The sequence below is a fragment of the Saccopteryx leptura genome, chromosome 6 (assembly GCF_036850995.1).
Source record: "Saccopteryx leptura isolate mSacLep1 chromosome 6, mSacLep1_pri_phased_curated, whole genome shotgun sequence".
NCBI lineage: Eukaryota > Metazoa > Chordata > Mammalia > Chiroptera > Emballonuridae > Saccopteryx > Saccopteryx leptura.
In genome coordinates, this window is record NC_089508.1 from 87,506,655 (window position 1) to 87,532,222 (window position 25,568).

The 25,568-nt window shown below is 40.7% G+C and overlaps 1 protein-coding gene across 1 annotated transcript in view; it reads left to right on the forward strand.

Moving 5' to 3' along the window:
* Nucleotides 1–25,568, forward strand: part of RYR3 (ryanodine receptor 3) — a 605,631-nt gene that overhangs the window by 279,296 nt on the left and 300,767 nt on the right. Inside the window, 2 exon segments of the mRNA XM_066388565.1 lie at nt 12,174–12,347; nt 19,575–19,696. Of these exon segments, the coding sequence (XP_066244662.1) occupies nt 12,174–12,347; nt 19,575–19,696 (296 nt within the window).

Here is a 25,568-nt window from a genome sequence, read left to right on the forward strand (position 1 = left end):
GCCTACTGTCCCATGTCCCTCCGTTCCCATGCACATGGAGACAAGCAGCTGATGGCTGACAGACACCGAGGTGCCGTGGGAGCTGCCAGCCTAGCAGAACTGGATGTAAAAGTCACCTGCAGGTCACATCATCCTGTGCACTTGGCAGTGTGGTTGTATTTCACTGAAGTTACTATGCTAGAGGTTTTAAATACCTTTCAGCGCAGCAGTATTCAGCCCAGCTACCTTCATTCTAATTTGAAAGGAACTGAAATTAAAATGGCCTAGCCTCTGCGGCAGACCAAGCTATGGCTGTGTTCCCACAGGAGATCAGGGCTGCCTTGGGACTCCTGTGAGCAGGGCACTTGGCATCGTAACTGGGAAGCTACACAGAAAGAGGGAACGCGTGGGGAACACACAGTTCTGCTATGCACAATCCAGAGAGCTCTTGGGGAAGAACTTAGAGACACCTGGATTTCTCTGGGCCTCTGGCTTCCTCCTTGGTCAGGATGTCCTCAGTGCACATGGCGGGCTCTCCCTCGTGCTCCCCCTCATGTGGGACCAGTGATGTGCCACAGCAGAAAGAAAGTGTGGCTCTGTGTTTTCAGCGATGTGAGGGAACTGGGCCATCCTGCTAGCTCTTGCCTATTCCAGATATTATGTGACAGAGCAGATGGACAATAAGGTAGCGTTTCAATTTCTGAGTGGAGGTATGCAGGATATTCGAGCACTGCACAGACAGACTGGGAGACGGTGTACATTTCTGCCTTTCTCAGTGGGGTTGGGTGGGTGAATTCTGATCGTCTCTGTGTGTTGAAGAATCTAGAAGACAGAAAAGAGACGCCTAGGGGAGCACTACTTGTACTTATGTGTTCGGGGTGGACACGAGCTTAGCTGGGTGTGAGGCATTCAGCAGTGATAGGCTTCCCCGTCCATGCTTCCTGCCAGGTTGCGTTAGCCTGTGCCAGCGACAATGACTGGTCAGGGGACCTTGGGACAGCTGTGAGTGCGTGTTAACACCTTAGCAAGCTGCCCTTACGAGGACAATGCCAAGTGCCCCTGTGGATCTTGAACAGGGGGGTGACGGAGACTGAATGGAAGGTGATCAGGATCAAGCAGCTGCTACAGCCATTGGCACAGCCTGGCTCAGATGGAGTCCAGCTGAGGTCTTCGAGCAAACTGTGTGACACATAGTATAGACTAATGAGCAGGATGGGATTCAGGTCAAAGGTTTTCCCCCCATCCATCAGTGGGACAATCCGAACCAGACCAGAGGTCTGGGGTGTATCATTGCCCCCAACCTGCAGCATCCTACATTATTCCTGTAAGCAGGAGGGGGTGTGGCAGAAGGCAGAGCGTGGCCTCCAGGCTGCCTAGATCTGGCCTTGGCCATCATCTACTCTCTGTGAGACCTTGATCTTAATCGAGTTGCACTTCATTTGAAGCCTCTTCTAAAAGACTAAGATCTGACCCCGTGCCTGCTCTTCCATCACAACTCTTCTCACTCATTCATGTTGCCTTGAGCTCTGGCCTGCTGAATATTTACAGTCTTCAAACATGCTATCTTTTCTTTTCTTTTCACTAAATCTGTACCTAAGATGCCTTTTACCCCTCCACACACCTTCATCAGAGAACTCGTCATTCAAATGAATCTCAGATGCTTCTATAGGAGGAAAGCTCTTCCACTGTCCTCTGGTAGGTCCTGTTCAGGATGCCGTTACAGCCATCACCAGCTCGACCAAGAGCCCCTGGATGACAAGGGCCATGCCTACCCTCCCCTTCTTTCGAACCTCAGCACCTAGCACAGTGTGTCACATGCAGCACGTTTAAAAATTGATTGCTAAAGGGACACGTAAATGTGATCACACACTAAAATACAGGGTGAAACCCATTTCATTTTAATCCCCATCACCTTCATAAAAGTATTCTGTCACCATGGTGTAATCATTTGGGGTCATCACCTTCTCCCTGTAAACATTCCAGGGAAGAGAGTTAATAATGTGAACATCTAAGTCACATTTCTATGAATTTGATTTCACATTATCTTGCCATGCTCTTGACACTGCAAGGCCATTCCCCAAGATTGCCAGGTAATGTGATTTATAGCTGCTCTGGCATGGCAATACTGTCTGTTCAGATGTTATGTAGCAACATCAGTTTACAACACTGAATTCATTTTAGAGAAGGGTAAATTAATGTTCAGGCAAGGCTTATAACATGTAGCCATTTATTTAATAGCTATATTTAATGACTATGCCACAAGTCTGGAATAAATGATTAAGATAGTATCTCAAATCTTGCCCATTGTATTGCATTAAGACATAGAGCTATCACTGTTCCCCATTAGAGAAATTTTTCCTCAGTGTATAACAACATGAAATCCTATTTAGTCAGCATTTACTAAATATCTCCTATGTTCTTCTTTCAATGTGTCTTTATTATTTTTTTAATAAATTTTTATTAATGGTAATGGGATGACATTAATAAATCAGGGTACATATATTCAAAGAAAACATGTCTAGGTTATTTTGTCATTAAATTATGTTGCATACCCCTCACCCAAAGTCAGATTGTCCTTCGCCACCCTCTATCTAGTTCTCTGTGCCCCTCCCCCTCCCCCTAACTCTCTCCCTCCCTCCCTCCCATGTCCTCCCTCCCCCCACCCCTGGTAACCACCACACTCTTGTCCATGTCTCTTAGTCTCGTTTTTATGTTCCACCAATGTATGGAATCATATAGTTCTTGTTTTTTTCTGATTTACTTATTTCACTCCGTATAATGTTATCAAGTTCCCACCATTTTGCTGTAAATGATCCGATGTCATCATTTCTTATGGCTGAGTAGTATTCCATAGTGTATATGTGCCACATCTTCTTTATCCAGTCTTCTATTGAAGGGCTTTTTGGTTGTTTCCATGTCTTGGCCACTGTGAACAGTGCTGCAATGAACATGGGGCTACATGTGTCTTCACGTATCAATGTTTCTGAGGTTTTGGGGTATATACCCAGTAGAGGGATTGCTGGGTCATAAGGTAGTTCTATTTGCAGTTTTTTGAGGAACCACCATACTTTCCTCCATAATGGTTGTACTACTTTACAGTCCCACCAACAGTGAATGAGGGTTCCTTTTTCTCCACAGCCTCTCCAACATTTGCTATTACCCGTCTTGTTGATAATAGCTAATCTAACTGGGGTGAGGTGGTATCTCATTGTAGTTTTGATTTGCATTTCTCTAATAACTAATGAATCTGAGCATCTTTTCATATATTTGTTGGCCATTTGTATCTCTTCCTGGGAGAAGTGTCTGTTCATGTCCTCTTCCCATTTTTTTATTGGATTGTTTGTTTGTTGTTGAGTTTTATGAGTTCTTTGTAAATTTTGGATATTAGGCCCTTATCTGAGCTGTTGTTTGAAAATATCATTTCCCATTTAGTTGGCTGTCTGTTTATTTTGATATCGGTTTCTCTTGCTGAGCAAAAACTTTTTATTCTGATGTAGTCCCATTCATTTATCTTTGCCTTCACTTCTCTTGCCATTGGAGTCAAGTTCATAAAATGTTCTTTAAAACCCAGGTCCATGATTTTAGTACCTATGTCTTCTTCTATGTACTTTATTGTTTCAGGTCTTATATTTAGGTCTTTGGTCCATTTTGAATTAATTTTAGTACACGGGGACAGGCTGTAGTCGAGTTTCATTCTTTTGCATGTGGCTTTCCAGTTTTCCCAACACCATTTGTTGAAGAGGCTTTCTTTTCTCCATTGTGTGTTGTTAGCCCCTTTATCAAAGATTATTTGACCATATATATGTGGTTTTATTTCTGGGTTTTCTATTCTGTTCCATTGGTCTGAGTGTCTATTTTTCTGCCAATACCATGCTGTTTTGATTATCGTGGCCCTATAATATAGTTTAAAGTCAGGTATTGTAATGCCCCCAGCTTCTTTCTTTTTCCTTAGGATTGTTTTGGCTATTCGGGGTCTTTTATAGTTCCATATAAATCTGATGATTTTTTGTTCCATTTCTTTAAAAAATCTCATAGGAATTTTGATGGGAATTGCATTAAATTTATATATTGCTTTGGGTAATATGGCCATTTTGATTATATTTATTCTTCCTATCCAAGAACAAGGAATATTTTTCCATCTCATTGTATCTTTTTCGATTTCCCTTAACAATGCTTTGTAATTTTCATTATAAAGGTCCTTTACATTCTTTGTTATGTTTATTCCTAGGTATTTTATTTTTTTTGTTGCAATCGTGAAGGGGATTATTTTTTTGAGTTCGTTTTCTAATATTTCATTGTTGGCATATAGAAAGGCTATGGACTTTTGTATGTTAATTTTGTATCCTGCGACCTTACTGTATTGGTTTATTGTTTCTAATAATCTTTTTGTGGAGTCCTTTGGGTTTTCGATGTACAGGATCATATCATCAGCAAAAAGTGATACCTTTACTTCTTCTTTTCCGATATGGATGCCTTTTATTTCTTTGTCTTGTCTGATTGCTCTGGCCAGAACTTCTAGCACCACGTTAAATAAGAGTGGAGAGAGTGGACAACCCTGTCTTGTTCCTGATTTAAGGTAGAAAGTCTTCAGTTTTATGCCGTTTAATATGATGTTGGCTGATGGTTTATCATATATGGCCTTTATCATGTTGAGATATTTTCCTTCTATACCCATTTTGTTGAGAGTCTTAAACATAAAATTGTGTTGTATTTTATCAAAAGCCTTTTCTGCATCTATTGATAAGATCATGTGGTTTTTGTTCTTTGTTTTGTTGATATGGTGTATTACGTTAACCGTTTTGCGTATGTTGAACCATCCTTGAGATTCTGGGATGAATCCCACTTGATCATGATGTATTATTTTTTTAATATGTTGTTGTATTCGGTTTGCCAGTATTTTGTTTAGTATTTTAGCATCTGTATTCATTAGAGATATTGGTCTGTAGTTTTCTTTCTTTGTGCCATCCTTGCCAGGTTTTGGTATGAGGGTTATGTTGGCCTCATAAAATGTGTTTGGAAGTATTGCTTCTTCAATTTTTTGGAAGACTTTGAGTAGAATAGGAACCAAGTCTTCTTTGAATGTTTGATAGAATTCACTAGTATAACCGTCTGGGCCTGGACTTTTATTTTTGGGGAGGTTTTTAATAGTTTTTTCTATTTCCTCCCTGCTGATTGGTCTGTTTAGGCTTTCTGCTTCTTCATGACTCACTCTAGGAAGGTTGTATTGTTCTAGGAATTTATCCATTTCTTCTAGATTGTTGTATTTGGTGGCATATAATTTTTCATAGTATTCTACAATAATTCTTTGTATATCTATGATGTCTGTGGTGATCTCTCCTCTTTCATTTTGGATTTTATTTATTTGAGTCCTGTGCCTTTTTTCCTTGGTGAGTCTTGCCAAGGGTTTGTCAATTTTGTTGATCTTTTCAAAGAACCAGCTCCTTGTTTTATTGATTTTTTCTATAGTTTTTCTGTTCTCTATTTCATTTATTTCTGCTCTGATTTTTATTATCTCCTTTCTTCGGCTGGTTTTGGGTTGTCTTTGTTCTTCTTTTTCTAGTTCCTTAAGGTGTGAAGTTAAGTGGTTTACTTCGGCTCTCTCTTGTTTGTTCATATAGGCCTGAAGTGATATGAACTTTCCTCTTATTACTGCTTTTGCTGCATCCCAGAGTTTCTGATATGTCGTATTTTCATTTTCATTTGTCTGTATATATCTTTTGATCTCTGCGCTTATTTCTTCTTTGACCCATTCATTTTTTAGAAGTATGTTGTTTAGTTTCCACATTTTTGTGGGTTTTTCCCCCTTTTTTTTGCAGTTGAATTCTAGTTTCAAGGCTTTATGATCAGAAAATATGCTTGGTACAATTTCAATCTTTCTAAATTTGCTGATATTGTCTTTGTGGCCCAACATATGGTCAATTCTTGAGAATGTTCCATGTACACTAGAGAAAAATGTATACTCTGTCGCTTTGGGATGAAGTGTCCTGTAGATGTCTATCATATCCAGGTGTTCTAGTATTTCGTTTAAGGCCACTATCTCTTTATTGATTCTCTGTTTGGATGACCGATCTAGAGCCGTCAGCGGTGTATTGAGGTCTCCAAATATGATTGTATTTTTGTTAGTTTTTGTTTTAAGGTCAATAAGTAGCTGTCTTATATATTTTGGTGCTCCTTGGTTTGGTGCATATATATTAAGGATTGTTATGTCTTCTTGATTCAACTTCCCCTTAATCATTATGAAATGACCATTTTTGTCTCTGAGTACTTTTTCTGTCTTGTAGTCAGCATTATTAGATATGAGTATTGCTACGCCTGCTTTTTTTTGGGTGTTGTTTGCTTGGAGTATTGTTTTCCAGCCTTTCACTTTGAATTTGTTTTTATCCTTGTTGCTTAGATGTGTTTCTTGTAGGCAGCATATAGTTGGATTTTCTTTTTTAATCCATTCTGCTACTCTGTGTCTTTTTATTGGTAAGTTTAATCCATTTACATTTAGTGTAGTTATTGACACTTGTGGGTTCCCTACTGCCATTTTATAAATTGCTTTCTGTTAGTTTTGTATCTTGTTTGATTCTTCTCTTTTGTTTTTCTATCATTTGTTTTTGTTTGTGTTCCATACTTCTTTCCTCTGTTGCTACCTTTTTTAAGTCAAGTGTTTTTGTGGTGGTTTTTTCAAGGGTGGTTACTATTAAGTAATGAAAAGGGTACCTACCATATTCATTGTAGTACCCTATCTTATGAGTATTTCTGCACTTCATCGTCCTTTGCTACTGTTAATCTCCATCCTCTCCCCCCTTTTTTTTCTTTGTTGTCACAGTTTAAGTTTGGTTTTATTGTGTTCTTGGTGGAGCTGTTACTTGTGGTGTTGTTTTCTTTTGTTCTTTGAATCTGGTTGGAAAACCCCCTTTAGTATTTCCTGGAGTGGGGCTTGCTGCTGATAAATTCTCTCATCTTTTCTGTATTTGTGAATGTTTTTATATCTCCTTCGTACTTGAAGGATAGCTTTGATGGGTATAGTATTCTTGGCTGAAAGTTCCTCTCTTTCAGGGCTTTAAATATTGGGGTCCACTCTCTTCTAGCTTGTAGAGTTTCTGCTGAGAAATCTGATGATAATCTAATAGGCCTTCCTTTATATGTTGTACTCTTCTTTTCCCTGGCTGCCTTGAGAATTTTTTCTTTGTCATTGGTTTGTGTCATCTTTATTATGATGTGCCTTGGAGTGGGTTTGTTGGGGTTAAGAAAACTCAGTGTTCTGTTTGCTTCTTGAATTTGAGGCTTTAGTTCTTTCCACAGGCTTGGGAAGTTCTCGTCTATTATTTGTTTGAGTATATTCTCCATTCCATTTTCTTTCTCTTCTCCCTCTGATATACCTATTATTCTTATGTTATTCTTCCTGATGGAGTCAGACAATTCCTGTAGGGCTTTCTCATTTTTTATTATTTTTAAGTCTCTTTCTTCTTCTCTCTGTTGTGCCTCAAGTTGTTTGTCTTCTATTTCACTAATCCTATCTTCAATCTGGGCTGTTCTGTTAGCTAAGCTTGTTACCTCGTTTTTCATCTCGTGAATTGAGTTTTTCATTTCTGTTTGATTTGTTTTTATAGTTTCAATTTCCTTGGTAATATATTCTTTGTGTTCATTGAGTTGTTTTCTGATCTCCCTAAATTGCCTTTCTGTGTTTTCTTGTATATCTCTGAGTATTTTTAAGATTTCTATTTTAAATTCTCTGTCATTTAGCTCCAAGGCTTCCAATATGTTGTCTTTTCTCCATAGATTTTTCCACATCTATTTGTGTTACCTCTCTTTCTTTTGTATCCATAATGTTCGATTTCCTCTTTCTTATTGGCATTTGAGGGTGGTCTTGTTGATAGCACTAATTAGAATTAATAAAGAGTAAAAAGTAAAAAAAAAAAAAAAAAAAAGGTGAAACACCCCACAAAAAAAAAAAACAGTAATAATTTATTATTTCCCCCTTTTTTCTTTGTTCTCTTTCCCTCCTCTCCCCTCCTCAGGGAAATATCGTGATGACCTGTGAATTATATTATGCTAAATGGAACAAAAACTGCCTATAATGGAGGGCCTGATTTGGGGTGAAGAGTTCAAGGGGCAAAAAAAGGGAGTAGGGACCTACTAAATGCAAAAAATAAATAAATAAAAAAAATAAAAAAAGGAAGAAAATCTTAGACAAGCATAAGATGATTTGCTTGTAAGTGATGGTCGACTAAGAGATATAATGAGAGGGATAAGAGGGAACCAAAAAAAGGAGGAAAAAAAGAATAATAAAGAAGAAAAAAATAAAAATAATAAGTAAAAATCTATTGTATTAAGTGGAGCGAAGACTAAATACAATGGAGACCTTGGGTTGGGAGGAATGCTAGTGAGTTAAAAAGCAACGTAAAAAGTACCAAAAATGCCACAAAAATAAACAAACAAACAATAAAAAAAACAAAAACAAAAGCGAAAAAGAAAAATAAAGCCAAAAAAACCCTTGAGTCCCAAATTAACTAATTTGTTCGTGATTGAGGATTAAATGGGAGGAAAGTAAAACGAGAAAAGAAAAGACGAATAGAAAGGAAAAAATAAGAAAAAGAGAAAAACGAAGGAAGAAAAAAAAAGGAAGAGAAAAAAACAAAATAAAGCAAAACATAAAAAAAAAAAAAAAAGAGGAGAGAGTGAGAGTTAAGTGTTTTGGAGTATAACCTTAAAGGAGGGTGAGGATGAAGAAGAGAAATAAAATGTAACACTCATGGGTAGTGTAGTTCAAGAAAAGGGAAGCATAAGATGGGCAGAGAATAGAAGGACCGAGGTGGAGGAAATAGAAATAATAATATTAAAGGCAATAAGACAGAAGAAACAAACAACAACAACAAAAAAATTAGTGGAACAAGTTGTAAAGTCTGTGGATTTTTCTTGATTTTTGAGAGGTTAACTTCTTCCTTTTTCTTTTCTCTCCCTTTTCCTGGTCGGTGACTCTGTACCCCAGGCTCTGCCCCTGTGTCACACTTAGGTAGGGATTTGCAGTTGATGGGATTCTATGGCAATGTCATATAATTGGCTTTAGTCTTGCTGGTAGTCAAGGCTTGTTGGCGTTTGCAGGGTCCAACGATGAGAGAGTTTGCTTTCCTGGAGTCTCTCTCCTAGTCCCCCCTTCCTGAATTAGCAGCCTGGTGATCCAGCTATAAGGCTGCAACTGCTTCTGCCTGGGGAGTAAGAGGCTCAAAGAGCTGGGAAATCCCCACTCTATCCCCACTCAGCGCAAGGCTTTGGGAAAGGCTCTGGCAGTCAGAGCCTCCAGTGTAATCAGGCAGGCAGGAGTGGGAGTCAATTGTTGTCAAGGTGACTGTTTAGCACCTAGCATTCAGTTGGACCACTCAACCCAGGCTTTCCACACTTTGTAGCCTGTTTTGGTTGGGAAGAAGAGGCAGTAGTCTCTGCTTGCGACTAGTGTAGTATAGATCTTATTATCTGCCAAGTCCCTCTTGTTAGCGTTTATCCCTGAATATGGAGGCCCTATCAATCAGAAGTTGCCCCCGCCCCTTTAGCGAGAGGCACTAAAATATATCACGCCTCTTGTCTTGGATCGCTGAACTGAGAGAGATCTTATCAATTAGAACCCGTGGGTGCGCAGATTTCATGGGTTAAGCTAATTTCAGTGATTGGGTCCGCAGCTGTGCTCCTGAAGGTATTTCAGGCTGCCTGAGCGCCCCTCCCCCAACGCTTGATTGTTAGCTTGAATGGCTGGGTGAGGTGCCCCGCCCACGGAGAGAATCTCCCAAGTAGGGAAGACCGCCTTGGTGCCTCTCCCGCTCGCCCCGCTGCTGGCAGCTGGGGCGCACCATGCGCAGGATAATGGGGCACCCTGGGTATGCGGGCCAGTAGGGTGCTCTGGGCGTGTGGATTGCCCAGGGCATGTGCACGAATGGGGTGCTCTGGGCACCGGTGGCTGGGGTCTCTCACTCGCAGTGCGCGGGCCGCTGGGAACGCTAGCGGTGCTCGGTCTGCAACCGGGCGCGCACCGGCGGCTGCTCGCCGTTCCCGAGTGTGGGCGGTGCTCGCTCTGCAACCGGACCGGGTGCACGCCGGTGGCTGCTCGCCGTTCCCGAGTGTGCGCCGACTCACCGCAGGCGCACTCCCTCCACGGCTCCCGAGTGTGGGCGGTACTCGCTCTGCAACCGGACCGGGTGCGCGCCAGCGGCTGCTCGCCGCTCCCGAGTGTGGGCCGACTCACCGCAGGCGCACTCCCTCCACGGCTCCCGAGTGTGGGCGGTACTCGCTCTGCAACCGGACCGGGTGCGCGCCAGCGGCTGCTCGCCGCTCCCGAGTGTGGGCAGTGCTCGCTCTGCAACCGGACCGGGTGCACGCCGGTGGCTGCTCGCCGCTCCCGAGTGTGGGCCGACTCACCGCAGGCGCACTCCCTCCACGGCTCCCGAGTGTGGGCGGTACTCGCTCTGCAACCAGACCGGGCGCGCGCCAGCGGCTGCTCGCCGCTCCCGAGTGTGGGCCGACTCACCGCAGGCGCACTCCCTCCACGGCTCCCGAGTGTGGGCGGTACTCGCTCTGCAACCGGACCAGGTGCACGCCGGTGGCTGCTCGCCGCTCCCGAGTGTGGGCCGACTCACCGCAGGCGCACTCCCTCCACGGCTCCCGAGTGTGGGCGGTACTCGCTCTGCAACCGGACCGGGCGCGCGCCAGTGGCTGCTCGCCGCTCCTGAGTGTGGGCTGACTCACCACAGGCGCCCTCCCTCCACGGCTTGAATGAACGTCTCTGCGGTAGCTTCCTCTACACCCTCGTTTCTCAAATTCAAGTGATAACAGTCCTTTCGCTTTCAGTGTGTGTGGAACTCCGGAGTGCTCCGAGGATAAATTTTTCTGTTTCTAGTTGATAAATTTGTTGTGATTTTGGGGAGATCTGTCGGACGCGCTGCTCACGGCGCCATTTCCGTGACGTCACCAATGTGTCTTTATTAAGTAGTTATAGGTGCTGCATTCTCTGTTCTAGAAATGCAGAGTTAGTTTAAAATTAGCGCATGCCCTTGATTGTCCTATAGCCTGGCAAATGGAAAGGGTGAGATAAACAAGCACAGTTACCATTTGAGTTGCTAATTGCCCAGAAGAGAATGAGACTGGGTTGGGGAAATACAGGAGGAGAGACTAACTGCCTTCACAGAGAAGGTGGCGTCTGAGCAGGGCATTGAGGGGTGAGCAGGAGTTCAGAGCAGTAGGGAAGAGCACAGTCTCTGGAGCTGGACTTTCTGGTTTAAATCTTGTTTTTTTCAGTAGTTATTGAGTGACTTTGGACAAATTATTTACCTTTATTTTCTCCTCTGTAAAAGTGGGATAGTATGTGTAGCCACAGCAGAGGCTGCTATGAAGAGTTAATATACATAAAGAGTTTAAAACACTGAGCAGTTTAACACAGATGCAGAGAAGAAATGGGAATGCGGTAGAATTCAGGCCCTGACTGATGAAGAGGGGACAGAGTTACCACACAGCACAGCTCTACTTCCTGACTGATTCCCTGACAGTCACCTCAGGTTGTCACCAATGGGACACCAAATGCACGGTCACTCCTTTTCTCATACTGGAGACGAAGTTTTGTGAAAGAGTGTAAATGGAAGAAAGAGACCCCTGACTTTGACACATAATGGGGGAGGCCATAAGAGATGAACGTGACCATTGTGCATCAGACTTAGGGTGCAGTAGCCCCTGCCTGCTGGGAGCATCTGCGCTCTCGCTGACATCTGTAAAAGATCCTCGTGAAGATATAATATATTTAAAGTCCCTAAAGCATTTCTATAAGATAGCCATTAAAATTATGGAAGTTACAAAACTTACTGAAAAATAAGTTAATTGAAAATAAAGAGTTAATTATTAACGTAAGTCAGGATGAGAAAAACAGAAAATATAATGGAGACTTATGTAAACTCAGAGCCAAAGAGAGACCTACCAGCTGTCTCCTTTCCCCATGGACTTAAATAATCACTGAGGTAGCCAAAATTTGAAACCCATTGATTTTACAATTAGCAGCAAATAAAGGAAGTAAGCATTTCTGAAATCCCAGCTTCAACAGACACATCATGATTATTTTGGTAATCAGCTCCCTGGCTTATAAATTCAGCATGAGTGATTTGTTTTATATATTATGTTTTTGTTTAACCAGACATGCCTATGTTTGTTTTCTTTCATTTTCTGTGAAATAGGAAATCAAGGAGAAATTGGATCCCAGCCATAAAAGAGACATAGAAGGCATGGGAGTTCCAGAAATCAAGTATGGAGACTCCGTCTGTTTTGTCCAGCATATTGCCAGTGGTCTGTGGGTAACCTACAAAGCACAAGATGCCAAGACATCCCGCCTTGGACCTCTGAAAAGAAAGGTGAGGGTCAGAGAAGCTGTTCAGAATTGTTTTACACTAGGATGAAAGCAAGTGGTTAGGAGAAGCGGTTGCGAGAATTAGGTGGATGTGATGTATGTTTAGTTACTAGTCTGTGACAGATCGTCCAGCCTAATTTCATTACATTGACCTCAAACTCAGTGGGGGAAAAGTAAAGTTAAATAGATAGCAAATATGCGAGGAGGGAGTAGAAGTTGTTCAATGGACTCTAAAGCCTACCCAAAAAGACTTTTGAGGGTATGTCTTTGGGGCATTAACCACATCATTGCTCCCTCCTTTTAAGTGGATAACTGAGTTGCTGTGCAGTGTTTATAATACAGAGACTAAATAGAATCTCTATAGAGAAAAATCAGATTGCATGATTACAAGCCCACAGGAACCAGCAGGCAGAAAAATTAGCCCTTGTAGAATGATGCTGTCTTCACAGAGAATGTGTCCAGATCAGAGTGGTCCATCATAGCCTGTTGTAATGAGAAACTGGCTTGGATACACACAGCATCTTTTTAACAGAAAATCAGTTGCCATAAGAGTGTTTCTTTAGATGGGAATCAGAAAATAGATGCCAAGGGCATCGTGCATTTTTTTCCTTGGAAAACCCTCACAAAACATGGGTTTGGTTAGCCAAGGAGTCCCAGATAGGTTTCTAGGAGGCATTGTACACTGTAGTTCAGGTACCCCAGCCTAATGTGGAGGTGATAACACATTTCCCAGTATGCTGCTGATTGTAAGAAGTTGGGAGCAACTTCTTAGGTTGTGTAAAGTAAAATATCCAGAAAAGGAAAAATAAGATTATGAGAGATAGAAAATAGAATAAATAGGAGACCACAAAGACTAGCTTATATGAGCCCAACCCTTCCTCTGCAAATAATTATAGAGGCTGGATAAAACACACATACATATACACAATCCATCAATCTACTAGTGGAAGGTTTCAAGTAGCAGAGCACTCAGGACATGAGTGCTAAAGATCCCCAGGAGAATATATATGCACTGAAGTGAGTCCTGCCTTTGTCTCCACTTCCTCCCAGCGCACTTGCTGAGCTGGAGCACCAAAGGATGAGGTTGTATGCTAGCTTTCTTGGGCTAGAAAGACAGATTGGCGATCAGGTCAGCCACGGTTTCCATGACTTGAGGGGCCATGGTTTCAGCATGGAGGGGCTATAGAAATGTGAACCTGAAATTTCTATCTGCCATTTCCTCTAGTCTCTTGAGCTGACCATGGATGGGGTGTGAAGCAAAGAGAGCAAACAGAAAGCAGCTATGAGGGAGAAGAGCAAAGTGGAGATGTAGACAGCATGACAGTACTAGGGAGACAGAGTTGGGGTTCAGTATCCCTCAAGTTGGAATGACCCTTGAAAATACAGTGCTTTCAATTAAATTTCGAAAGGGCTCTTCCCCAGGTGTAAGGACTGTACCCTAGTAATCAGGGCAGATTGAAAATAAATGCCAGAAAACCCATCATCTACCCTGCCAGCCTAACAGAAGAAAATTAAATCCTCTATGCAGTATGATAATATCCTCTAGAGCCTGCACAATTTTTCGTACCTACTAAGGGAATGTTGACATTTAAAGAGTGAAATTTGTGGATCTTGGCTGTAACTCCGGCTGGCAGGGGACATACTCAAAGGATCCGGTCAACTAAGATAGAGCCCAGCCTGTGGTATTGAGTGATTGTGCCTGTCCCTGCCTTTCTCTCCTAACACTGCAGTCCCTGGGTCTACTTAACTGCTGACACCTGCACAGGAATGTGGGAGGTGCTTTCTGAAATTCCCTAAATGGTGTTGTAAAGCTCAGCCCTTGACAGGGCTGCCGAGGAGCAGGTTAGGTTCCCTTCTAAAAATACAAAGATTGTCCAAATCTGTGTTAAGCATTTTATGAAGCAAACAAAACAGGAATCCAGGAAAAACAACAGAGAGCAGGCATAGTGAAAAACCTAATGAATGATAACTCACCTTAAAGGAAGTACCCTCTTTCCCATTTGTAGCTCAGGTTTGTGCTCTCTGCTATTGGGCTGTGGCATTCCTCCAAGAAAAAAAAAAAAAGACCTCAGGCACTGGGCTGCAGAGATCAGTGGCACATATAACCACAGTATTCTAACAGCTGCTTTTCCCCAGTTCCCATAGCTTTCTGATTTCACAGGTCAATTTGAATGTATCATGTGAACAAGCAAAATTTAAGGCTTGTTTGGTTTTCAGGGACCAGAAATCTGGAATGAGGCCAAAGTAAACTTAATGGCAATGTTTAGTCAAACCTAAATGCAACATTGTTAACCAGTTGCTGGGAAGTTCTGGCAAAGTAATGTTTTGAAATGGTGACTCCAATGATATGAGCACCCTTTGCTGATGCTTCAGTTATAATATGTGGATAGCATGTGAAGTTTTATCAACAAATTGGGCAATCTGGATGAAATGGATAAATTCCTAGAAACATACGGTCTTCAAAAGCTGAATCAGGAAGAATCAGAGTCTGAATAGACAGATTACAACTCATGAAATAGAAGCAGTAATCAAAAAACTCCCAACAAATAAAAGTCCTACACTGGATGGCTTCCAGATCAATCTTAGCAAACATTCAAAGAAGAACTGACACCTATGCTTCTCAAACAATGCCAAAAAATTCAAGAGGAGGGAAGACTTCCAAGCTCATTCTACAAGGCCAGCATTATCCTAATTTCAAAATCAGATAAAGACACTACAAAGGAAAATTATAGGCCTCAATCCCTGATGAATATATAGTTGTTAAAATCCTCAACAAAATTTTAGCAAATTGGATCCAGCAACACATTAAAAAGATCATACCATGCTGAAGTGGGATTCATAATAGGGATGCAAGGATGGCACAGTATCCGCAAATCAATAAACGTGATGCACCACATAAACAAAATGAAGGCTTAAAACCACATCGTCATATCAATTTATGTAGAAAAAGTTCTTGGTAAAATCCAGCACCCATTTATTATATAAAAAACTCTTAGCAATATGGGAATAGAGGGAATATGCCTTCACGTAATAAAGGCCATATATAACAAACCCACAACCAACATAATACTCAGTGGTATTTCCTAACTATTAAGTGCAAGACAGGAATGTCCACTCTTATTCAACACAGTATTAGAAGTTCTAGCCATAGCAATCAGACAAGAAAAAATAAACAGCATCCAAATTGGAAAGAAGAAGTAAAACTGTCATTATTTGCAGATGACATGATACTGTATTTAAGAACCCTAAAGATTCCTCAAAAAAAGTACTAGAACTGGTAAATGAATTCAATAAAGTAGCAGGATACAAAAAAATATCCAGAAATGAGTTGCATTTTTATAGACCAATAACAAGCTGTCAGGAAAACTAAGAGAACAATTCCATTCACAATACTTCAAAAAGAACAAACTACATAGGAATAAATATAACCAAAGATATAAAGATCTGGTGTCAGGAAATGATAAGACTGGATAAAGAAATTGAAGAAGATATAAATAAGTGGAAGCATATAACAAGTTCATGTATAGAAAGAATTAACATAATTAAAATGTCCATACTATCCAAAGCAATCTATAGATTCAATGCATGTCCTATCAAGATACTAGTGGAGTATTTCACAGAACTAGAATAAGTATCCTAAAAAATTTTTATGGAACCACAAAAGACCCTGAATAGCCACAGCAATCTTGAGAAAGAAGAACAAAATTGGAGGAATCACGGTACCTAACATCAAACTATACTAAAAGGCTATAGTAATCAAAACAGCATAGTACTAGAATAAAATCAGTCATACTGACTAGTGGAACAGAATAGAGAGCTCAGAAATAAACTCATGCCTTTAGAGTCAATTAATATTTGACAAGGAGGCAAAAATATACAATGGGGTAAAGACAGTCTGTTCAGTAAATGGTGTTAGGAAAAGTGGACAGATATGTGCAAAAAAATGAAACGACCACCTTCTTACACCATACACATAAACTCAGCATAGATTAAAGACTTAAATATTAGACTCAAAACTACAAAAATTCTAGAAGAAAACACAGGCAGTAAATCTTGGACATTTCTCATAGCAATATTTTTTCTGATACATTTCCTCAGGAAAGGAAAACAAAAGAAAAAATGGGACTATATCAAACTAAAAAGCTTTGCACAGCAAAGGAAACCATCAACAAAATGAAAAGACAACCCACTGAATGAGAGAACACATTTGCCAATATATCTGATAAGTGGTTAATATCCAAAATTTATAAAGAACTTATAAATCTTAACACCAAAAAAATAAACAATCCAGTTAAAAATTGGACAAAAGATCTGAATAGACACTTGTCCGAAGAGGACATACAGATGGCCAATAGACATATGAAAAGATGCTCAAGGTTGCTAATCAACAGAGAAATGCAAATCAAAACCATATGAGATACCACCTTAAAACTGTTAGAATTGTGCCCTGGCCGGTTGGCTCAGTGGTAGAGCGTCAGCCTGACATGTAGGAGTCCCGGATTCGATTCCCAGCCAGGGCACAGAGGAGAAGCACCCATCTGCTTCTCCACCCCTCCCCCTCTCCTTCCTCTCTGTCTCTCTCTTCCCCTCCCACAGCCAAGGCTCCATTGGAGCAAAAGTTGGCCCCGGGCGCTGAGGATGGCTCTATGGCCTCTGCCTCAGGCACTAGAATGGCTCTGGTTGCAACAGAGCAACACCCCAGATGGCAGAGCATTGCCCCCTGGTGGGTGTGCTGGGTGGATCCCGGTCGGGCGCATGCAGGAGTCTGACTGCCTCCCCGATTCCAACTTCAGAAAAATACAAAAAAAAAAAAAAAAAAAACTGTTAGAATAGCTGTCATCAACAAACACACAAGTGTTGACAAGGGATGTGGAGAAAAGGGAACCCTTGTGCACTGTTGATGGGAATGCTGACTGTTGCAGCCACTGTGGAAAGCAGTATAGAGTTTCCTCAAAAAATTTGAAAATAAAACAGCCTATGTGCCTTATGACCCAGTGATTCCATTTCTGGGAATTTATCCAAAAAATAAATAAAACACTAATTCAAAAGAATGTATGTACCCCTATATTCATTGCAGTGTTATTTACAGTGGCCAAGATGTAGAAGTAGCCCAAGTACCCATCAGTAGATGAGTGGATAAAAAAGCTGTGGTATATTTATACAATGAAATACGACTGAGCCATAAAATGAAGTAAATCTTACCCTTTGCTACAGTATGGATGGACCTGGAGAGCATTATGCTGAGTGAAATAAGCCAGTCAGAGAAAGACAAGTACCATATGAATTTACTCATATGTGGAATCAAATGAAAATAAATGAACTAACAAGCAAAATAAAGACAGACTCATAGATAGAGAGCAGGCTGACAGCTGTCGGGTTGGAGGCTAGGTAAGGTAGGTGGACCAATTAAGCAAAAAAGGGAAAAAGAAAATCTCATGGTCACAGCAGTGTGGTGATGACTAGGGAGAGGGGCTGAGGGTAGGTGGAGGAGGAGGAAGGTCTGGAGAGTAAATGGTAATAGATGGAGACTTGACTTAGGGTGTTGAACACACAGTACAGTGTACAGATGATGTGTTGTATAATTGTGCACCTGTATAATTTTATTAACCAGTGTCACCCAATCAATTCAATAGAAAGGAAAGAAAAATAGAGTAGCGGTTGTTTAGGGGTAGGGCAAGGGGAGCGTTGGGGGATGAGAGTACTGTAGAGTGAAGGCTGAAGTGTGTGAGGTTTCTTTTTAGGGTGATGAGAATGTACTAAAATTGGCTGTGAGAAGAAATAGCACAGAAACTTTTGCAAGACAGTGTTCTACTTCCTGTGTGAATGCACTGTATCAGGGCATACCATCAGAAGAAGAAAAAAGAGAAATTTCACCTGGAAATGAAATAAGTTGTCTCTGTGCTAAGAATGAGAAAGACCAAAAAATCTTTAAAGATATTGTCTAAAGCCATATGTTTTATTTATTTGACATATAGACTGACCACCACCACCTCCAATCACCCGGTACCTACCTCCCTTCATTTACATCAAAAGGAAACCATGCTAGGGTCTTGAATCAAGATTTGACCCTGATTTGAACTAGAGTCAAAGCATCCCAATTAATATCTGCGCATACTAGACCCTTTTTTAATTTTTTATTTATTTATTCATTTTAGAGAGCAGAGAGAGAGAGACAGAAAGAGAGGAGAGAGAAAGGAGAGAGAGACAGGGGGGGAGGAGCTGGAAGCATCAACTCCCATATGTGCCTTGACCAGGCAAGCCCAGGGTTTCGAACCGGCGACCTCAGCATTTCCAGGTCAATGCTTTATCCACTGCGCCACCACAGGTCAGGCCATACTAGACCCTTTTAAGGGAGGAACTACTGACCTCCTTACCAAAAGCTGCAAGCTCTACACTAAAATCGTATCATGATGTCATTGGTGATCAATAGGTACGCTTAGCTTCCAGATAACAGATCTGAGATCAGTAATATACAGCCCCTTGTATCAAACATTCATTGAGTACCTCATATGCTAGGAAACATGCCTAATGATTTACATGTAAATCATCTAATCTTCCAAACGACCCTTTAAGCTAAGTCCATTTGCCGATGGTGAAGTTGAAGCAGAGAGAGGTTAAGTACCCTGCCTCTGGTCACACAGCTGGGAAGAGCACAGCAGGACTAGAACTCTGGTTTCTGATCCCACAGAGCCTCTGCTCTCCCGCCTGCCCTCTGGCCTCCCTGCGAGGCAAACTCCCGTCCTGAGCTGGGTCCCCAGTTCAACACAAAGCTAAGTGTGGCTGTCTTTCAGGAGGGAAGCCAAGCCTCATCTCAGTAGAGTGCTTTGCTTTAATGTAACTTTCTTCTTCCTCAATTTATCTCTGAAGGAAAAAGCGCTCACAAAATGACTTTTTTCCATGTCCAAGAGTTCGGTTTTGTGTTCACTTTAAGAGAAAAATCTAGGTATGTTTTCACCATTTCAAATTGGCCATCTAGGCCCAAGGAATTTATTATAATTCATACCACGGTGGCACATAAAATTTTATTTTCATAAAAGCATCGTGTCTCAAGAATGATTCCCATGTCAGTACTAGGGCATATGGGCAAAATAACTGTGTTAATGTCCCATTTTCAAAATGGACCCAAGGGAGCTTGGGGGGGAGGAAGTATGGGGTGGAGGGAAACTGTAGGAGTGCTGACTGCCCCGCGCCGGAGCGTGTGTCACCCAGGCTGCTGCGCTCTGCCTTGCAGGTCATACTCCATCAGGAGGGGCACATGGACGACGGGCTCACCCTGCAGCGATGCCAGCAGGAGGAGTCCCAGGCTGCTCGGATCATCCGCAACACGACAGCCTTATTCAGCCAGTTTGTAAGGTGAGTTCCTTCCCTGTCTGTTTCTCTCTGTTTCTACTCTATGCAGAGGCAGATTAAGGTCGGTTGAAGCCCCGGGCGCAGACGAAAATATTGGGCCCTTAAAAAAGAGAGAGAGAAAGGGAAAATAAAAATACATGTTAACCATATTTTAAAATAAATAAAATATATTATTTGCTATTAATGTTAAAATTGCAAATATGAAACCAAACTTGGTGTCATTAGAAAAAAGTATAGAGTTGGGGTTTTGCAGGGCCCTTCAGAAGTCGGGGCCCAGGGCACGTGCCCTGTGTGCCCACCGTAAATCTGCCTCTGACTCTACTGCCTTCCAGTCCCAGCTGCTCACCTTCTTTTAATACTGTGAGCATGTTCAGGAAGTAATTTAACACTAGACAAGAGTTCTACCAAGGAGAGCTTGGGACTGAAACGTATATCCCATGCAGGTGTCCTACCAGCTTTTCTCTCTGCCCAACAACTATCCAAGCATTGGTGTCATGAGCATTAAGCAAGAGGCTGCAGTGCTCTGAGTCCCTTTTGCATTAGTGTGTGAAGAGGTGAGGAGAGGGAAGACACAGATCCACTCTGCTATTTAGAAAGGCTTTCTCACCATTCAGAGGCATTGCTATGGTTTGCATCCAAGTAAATTTGCATCGGAAGCCTTGAGTTACCCAACCATGACTGGGACTTAAATGGGAAAAGGAACTGCCTGCGTGGATCATAATCCCCCCAGCCTTAACAATGGCTGCCAAAATAGAACTCTGTGCATTGTGCTCACCAAGTACTGCGAGGCGTGGATTCTGTTGTAAACATGCAGTGTTCCAATCCATCCTCTTGCAGGAAGATATCTCCAAAGCCAAGAGGGTTTAGATTTCACGTGTGAAATTGCATAAAAAGAGAAACATAAAAAGTATACCTTTACTTTTCATCCTGTTAAAACAGTGCAATCCAAGAAATATGTGTGAGGATATAAGCTAAATTGCTGTTATAGTTCAGGATAAACTTTTATCTCTCGTTAAGGTAATATGATAGGGTTGGTGAGTGCTTCAAGGGAAGTGGCTGGCTTCTGGGGCAGGTTCCTTCTGTCTTGCTGCTTTCAGATCTCCTACGGGTTTTGTGTGTCTCTAGACCACCAGCACAGCCGCATCACCAGAGAACTTACAAATTCTTAGGTTTCACCCTACCTTACTAAATGAAACACCTGGGAGTGGTCCTCCAGAAAATGGTGTTTTAATAGCCCTCCAGTTGATGCTTATGCTGCTAAAGATTGCAAACCACTTCCCTGGAGTCGAGGTCTTAACCTTGGCCATGCGTTACAGTCATCTAGGGAGCTTTAAACATCCCCCGGAGGCACTTCAAACCAGCTGCATCACAATCTCTGGGGTGAGATCCAAACACCAGAGCTTTTGTTTTTCTTTTATTAGATTTTTAAAAATTTTATTTTTTAGTTAGAGTTGACATATAGTATTCTATTTGTCTCGGGTATATAACATAATGATTAGATATTTATATGCCTTACTTACAAAGTGATCACACCAGTAAGTTTACTAACCATCTGACATAATAAAATATTATTGACTATATTACTTGAGCTGTATTTGACACCCCTGTATAACTATTTTTTATTATAGGCAAGTTGTACTTTTTATTCTCTTCTACCTTTTTCACTTATTCCCCAACCCCTTCCCTTCTGGGAACCATCAGTTTTGTTTTTCTTCTGTATTTATTGGTTTGTTCCTGTTTTGTCTATTTTTTAGATTCTACATATAAGTGAAATCAACCTCTAGCAAAACACCCTCTAGGTCTTTTCATGTTTTCACAAATGGCCAGATTTCATTCTTTATGGCTAAATAATATTCCATTGTATATATGTACCATCTCTTCTTTAAAAAAAAAGACTTTATTGAATTTATTGAGGTAACATTGGTTAATAAAATTATATAGCTTTCAAGTATACAATTCATAACACATCATCTGTATATTGTATTGTGTGTTCACCACCCCAAGTCAAGTCTCCTTCCATCATCATTTAAACCCCTTTACCCTCCTCTACCTGCCCCACCCCTCTTTTCCTCTGGTAATCACCATCCTATTGTCTGTGTCTATGAGTTATTTCTATTCCCTTCACCCATTTCACCCAGCTCCCGACACCCTCTCCCCTCTGACAGCTGTCAGTCTGTTCTCAGTATCTATGTTGTTTGTTTCTATTTTGTTGGTTTATTTTGTTCATTAGATTCTACATATAAGTGAAATTATATGCTACTTGTCTTTCTCTGTCTGACTTATTTCACTTAGAATAATACCCTCTAGGTCCTTCCATGTTGTCATAAATGCAAGATTTTACTTTTTATGGCTGAGTAATATTCATTGTATATATGTACCACATCTTCTTTACTCATTCATCTATTGACAGACACTTAGGTTGTTACCATCTCTTGGCTATTGTAAATAATACTGGAATGAACATAAGGGTGCCTATATCTTTTCAAAATAACAAAGACCAGCTTTTAATTAAATATCCCCAGATGATTCTTACATTCAGCCACAGTTGACAACCACTTTCCTGTTATGTTTCCTTCATTACATGATCAAAAGTCCCTTACTAAGCCCTGGCCGGTTGGCTCAGTGGTAGAGCGTCGGCCTGGCGTGCAGAAGTCCTGGGTTCGATTCCTGGCCAGGGCACACAGGAGAAGCGCCCATCTGCTTCTCCACCCCTCCCCCTCTCCTTCCTCTCTGTCTCTCTCTTCCCCTCCCGCAGCCGAGGCTCCATTGGAGCAAAGATGGCCCGGGCGCTGGGGATGGCTCCTTGGCCTCTGCCCTAGGCGCTAGAGAGGCTCTGGTCGCGGCAGAGTGACACCCCGGAGGGGCAGAGCATCGCCCCCTGGTGGGCAGAGTGTCGCCCCCTGGTGGGCGTGTGGGGTGGATCCCGGTCGGGCGCATGTGGGAGTCTGTCTGACTGTCTCTCCCCGTTTCTGGCTTCAGAAAAATACAAAAAAAAAAAAAGGCCCTTACTAGCACCATGTCTGAGGTCTCTCCTGCAAAAGGAGGAAGAAGGAAAAAGTGGAGGGAAAGCAATCTTTTTCTTAAAATACATGTACCAAAAGTAGATCACTTCATTTTGAAGTCTGTTGGCTAATACTTAGTTACCTTGCCACACTTAGCTGTAGAGAGGTTGAGAAATATAATCTCCGGTTGGTTGACTATGTGCCCAGCAAAACTCAGGGGTCCTGTTACTAAACTGGAGAAAGGAAAGCAGCCAATAGAGGTATTCCTGCGAGAGGATGGAACAGAGGCCTTTGTCTGCTTTGGGCTCTGATTTTCTGTGATCCGTAAGCAAAACAGTCCCTTCTTTCTATGCCAAATTATATCCAGGCTTGTTCCCCTTCTTCAGAGAAGGGGTTTAAGAATTTATGGCTAGGTATAAGCAAAAAAAAGATAGCTACACATAAAAATGAGTTTTTTGTGTAATCTCTTGACTATTATAGGGCCATCACTTTCAAGGTAGACAGGTTTATTTATCTGGCCTCAGTTCTCTCAACCTCTGCCCCTATAGCTTGCTTAAAAGTTAGTGACCCCTACATCACACATGTACAAAAAATAATAATTCCAAGTGAATCAAAGACTGAATTATAAGACCTAAAACTTTAATATGTGGAAAAGAAAGCATCAGCTTAATTTTTTATAACTTTGTTTTAGGCAGTGGTTTCTTCAATTTATTCTGAAAATAATAGCAACACAATTAAAAAATAAATAAATTGAAGTTTATCAAAATTAAAAACATTTTTGCTGTGAAGAGCACCATCAAGCAAGTGAAAAAAACAACCCACATAATAGTACGGAATATTTGCAAATCAGATATCTAATAAGGGACTTGTATCTAGAATAAAGAACTCTCACAACTCAACATTAAGAAAACAAATGGGCCAATTTAAATACGAGCCAAGGATTTAAATAGCCATTTCTCCTAAGATATACAAATAGCCAATAAGCATATGAGAGGAGTTCGGCATCATTATCCATCAGGAAAATGCAAATCAAAACTACAGAGAGAGAACAATACTTTATTCCCAGGAGAATGGCTATAATCCAAAAGGCTGTTAATAAGAATTGTGGGACAGGTTGTGGAGAAATCAGAATCTTCATACACTTCTGATAGGAATGTAAAATGTCACAGCCACTTTGAAGTATAGTCTGGAAATTCCTCAAAAAGTTACACATTGAGTTACCATATGATCCAGCAATTTCACTCCTAGGTAGTGCACAAATGTTTAAAGCAGCATTATTCATAATAGCCAAAAACTGAAAACAACCCAAACATTCAACTGATGAATGGATAAATAAAATATGCTGTATCCTTACAATGTAATATGATTTGTCCATGAGAAGGATGGAGTGATGACGTACACTACAACATAGATGAACCTTGAAAACATTATGCTAAGAGAAAGAAGCCAGACACGAATGACAATGTATGATATGATTCCCTCGATATAAAATGTCCAGAATAGGCAAATCTATAGAGATAGAAAGTAGATTTGTGGTTGTATACAGGTAGTCATCGGGGACAAAGGGAGCAACTATTAATAGTTATGGGATTTTAAGCAGAGCTGATGAAAAATTCTAAAATTGATTGAGGACATGATTGCACAACTCTTTAAATATACTAAAAAAGTATTAAACCATTGAATTGCACCCTTTAGAGTGTAGTATGATATGTGAATTATATCTCAATAAAGCTGTTATTTTTTTTAAAAAAAAAAGGTAAATGGGCGTTAAATGCTTGACAATGAGGAAATTATTTTTAAACAGCTTTATTGGGTTATAATTTACATATCATAGAATTCAGCTCTTTGAGTGTACAAAGCAGTGAATTTTAATAAACTTACAGAACCATACAACAATCACCAATTTAGTTTTAAACATTTCCATCACCGCAGAATGATTCCTTCCGTCCATTGCTGTTTATACCAGTTGCCACCCCCAGCCTTAGGCAACCAGTGGTCTACTTTCTGTCGCAACTTAATATATTAAATTGGTAAATTAAATCATGCAATATATGGTCTTTTGAACTGGGCCCTTTTACTTAGCATTACATTTTTAGGGTTGCCCCTGTTCTGTTACAGCTCACAATGATCTGTTTCTTTGTACTGCTGAAGAATAGTCTTCTTGTATATGTACCAGGTAGAGATATAAACATATATATACACACATAAATGTATATATGTTTGCATTTGAATGATTGTGTGTATATATATACAATAAATACAGAAGATACATATGTACATATAACACACTCATATAATGTTATCTCTATAAAAAGAGACAGTGACAGACACACTTCACATTCTGTTTTATTCATCAATTGAGAAACAATTGGGTTATTTCTATTTTTGGTGATTATCAATAATGCTTCTATGGATATTGGGGTAAAAGTTTTTGGATATGTTTTCATTTATTTGGGGTAAATACCTAGGAATAGAATTACTTAGTCATATATAAATTTATGTTTAACTTTTTAATATTTTTGGACCATTTTTAAGTGTATCACTTAGTGACATTAAGTGCATTCAAACTATTGTACAACCATCACCACTCTCCAACTCCAGAACTTTTACATCATCTCAAACTGAAATTTCATATCAATTAAACAAAATTCCCTGATCTCCCCTCCCTCTAGCACCATGATTCTACTTCCTACTTCTATGAATTTAACTATTCTAAGTACTTCATGTAAGTGGAATCATACAGTATTTTTTTTTGGTCCGGTTTATTTACTTAACAAAAATATCTTTAAGGTTTATATTGCAGCATGTGCTATAGACTTTCATTACTTTTTAAGGTTGAATGTTATTATATTGTATATAAACACCACACTTTG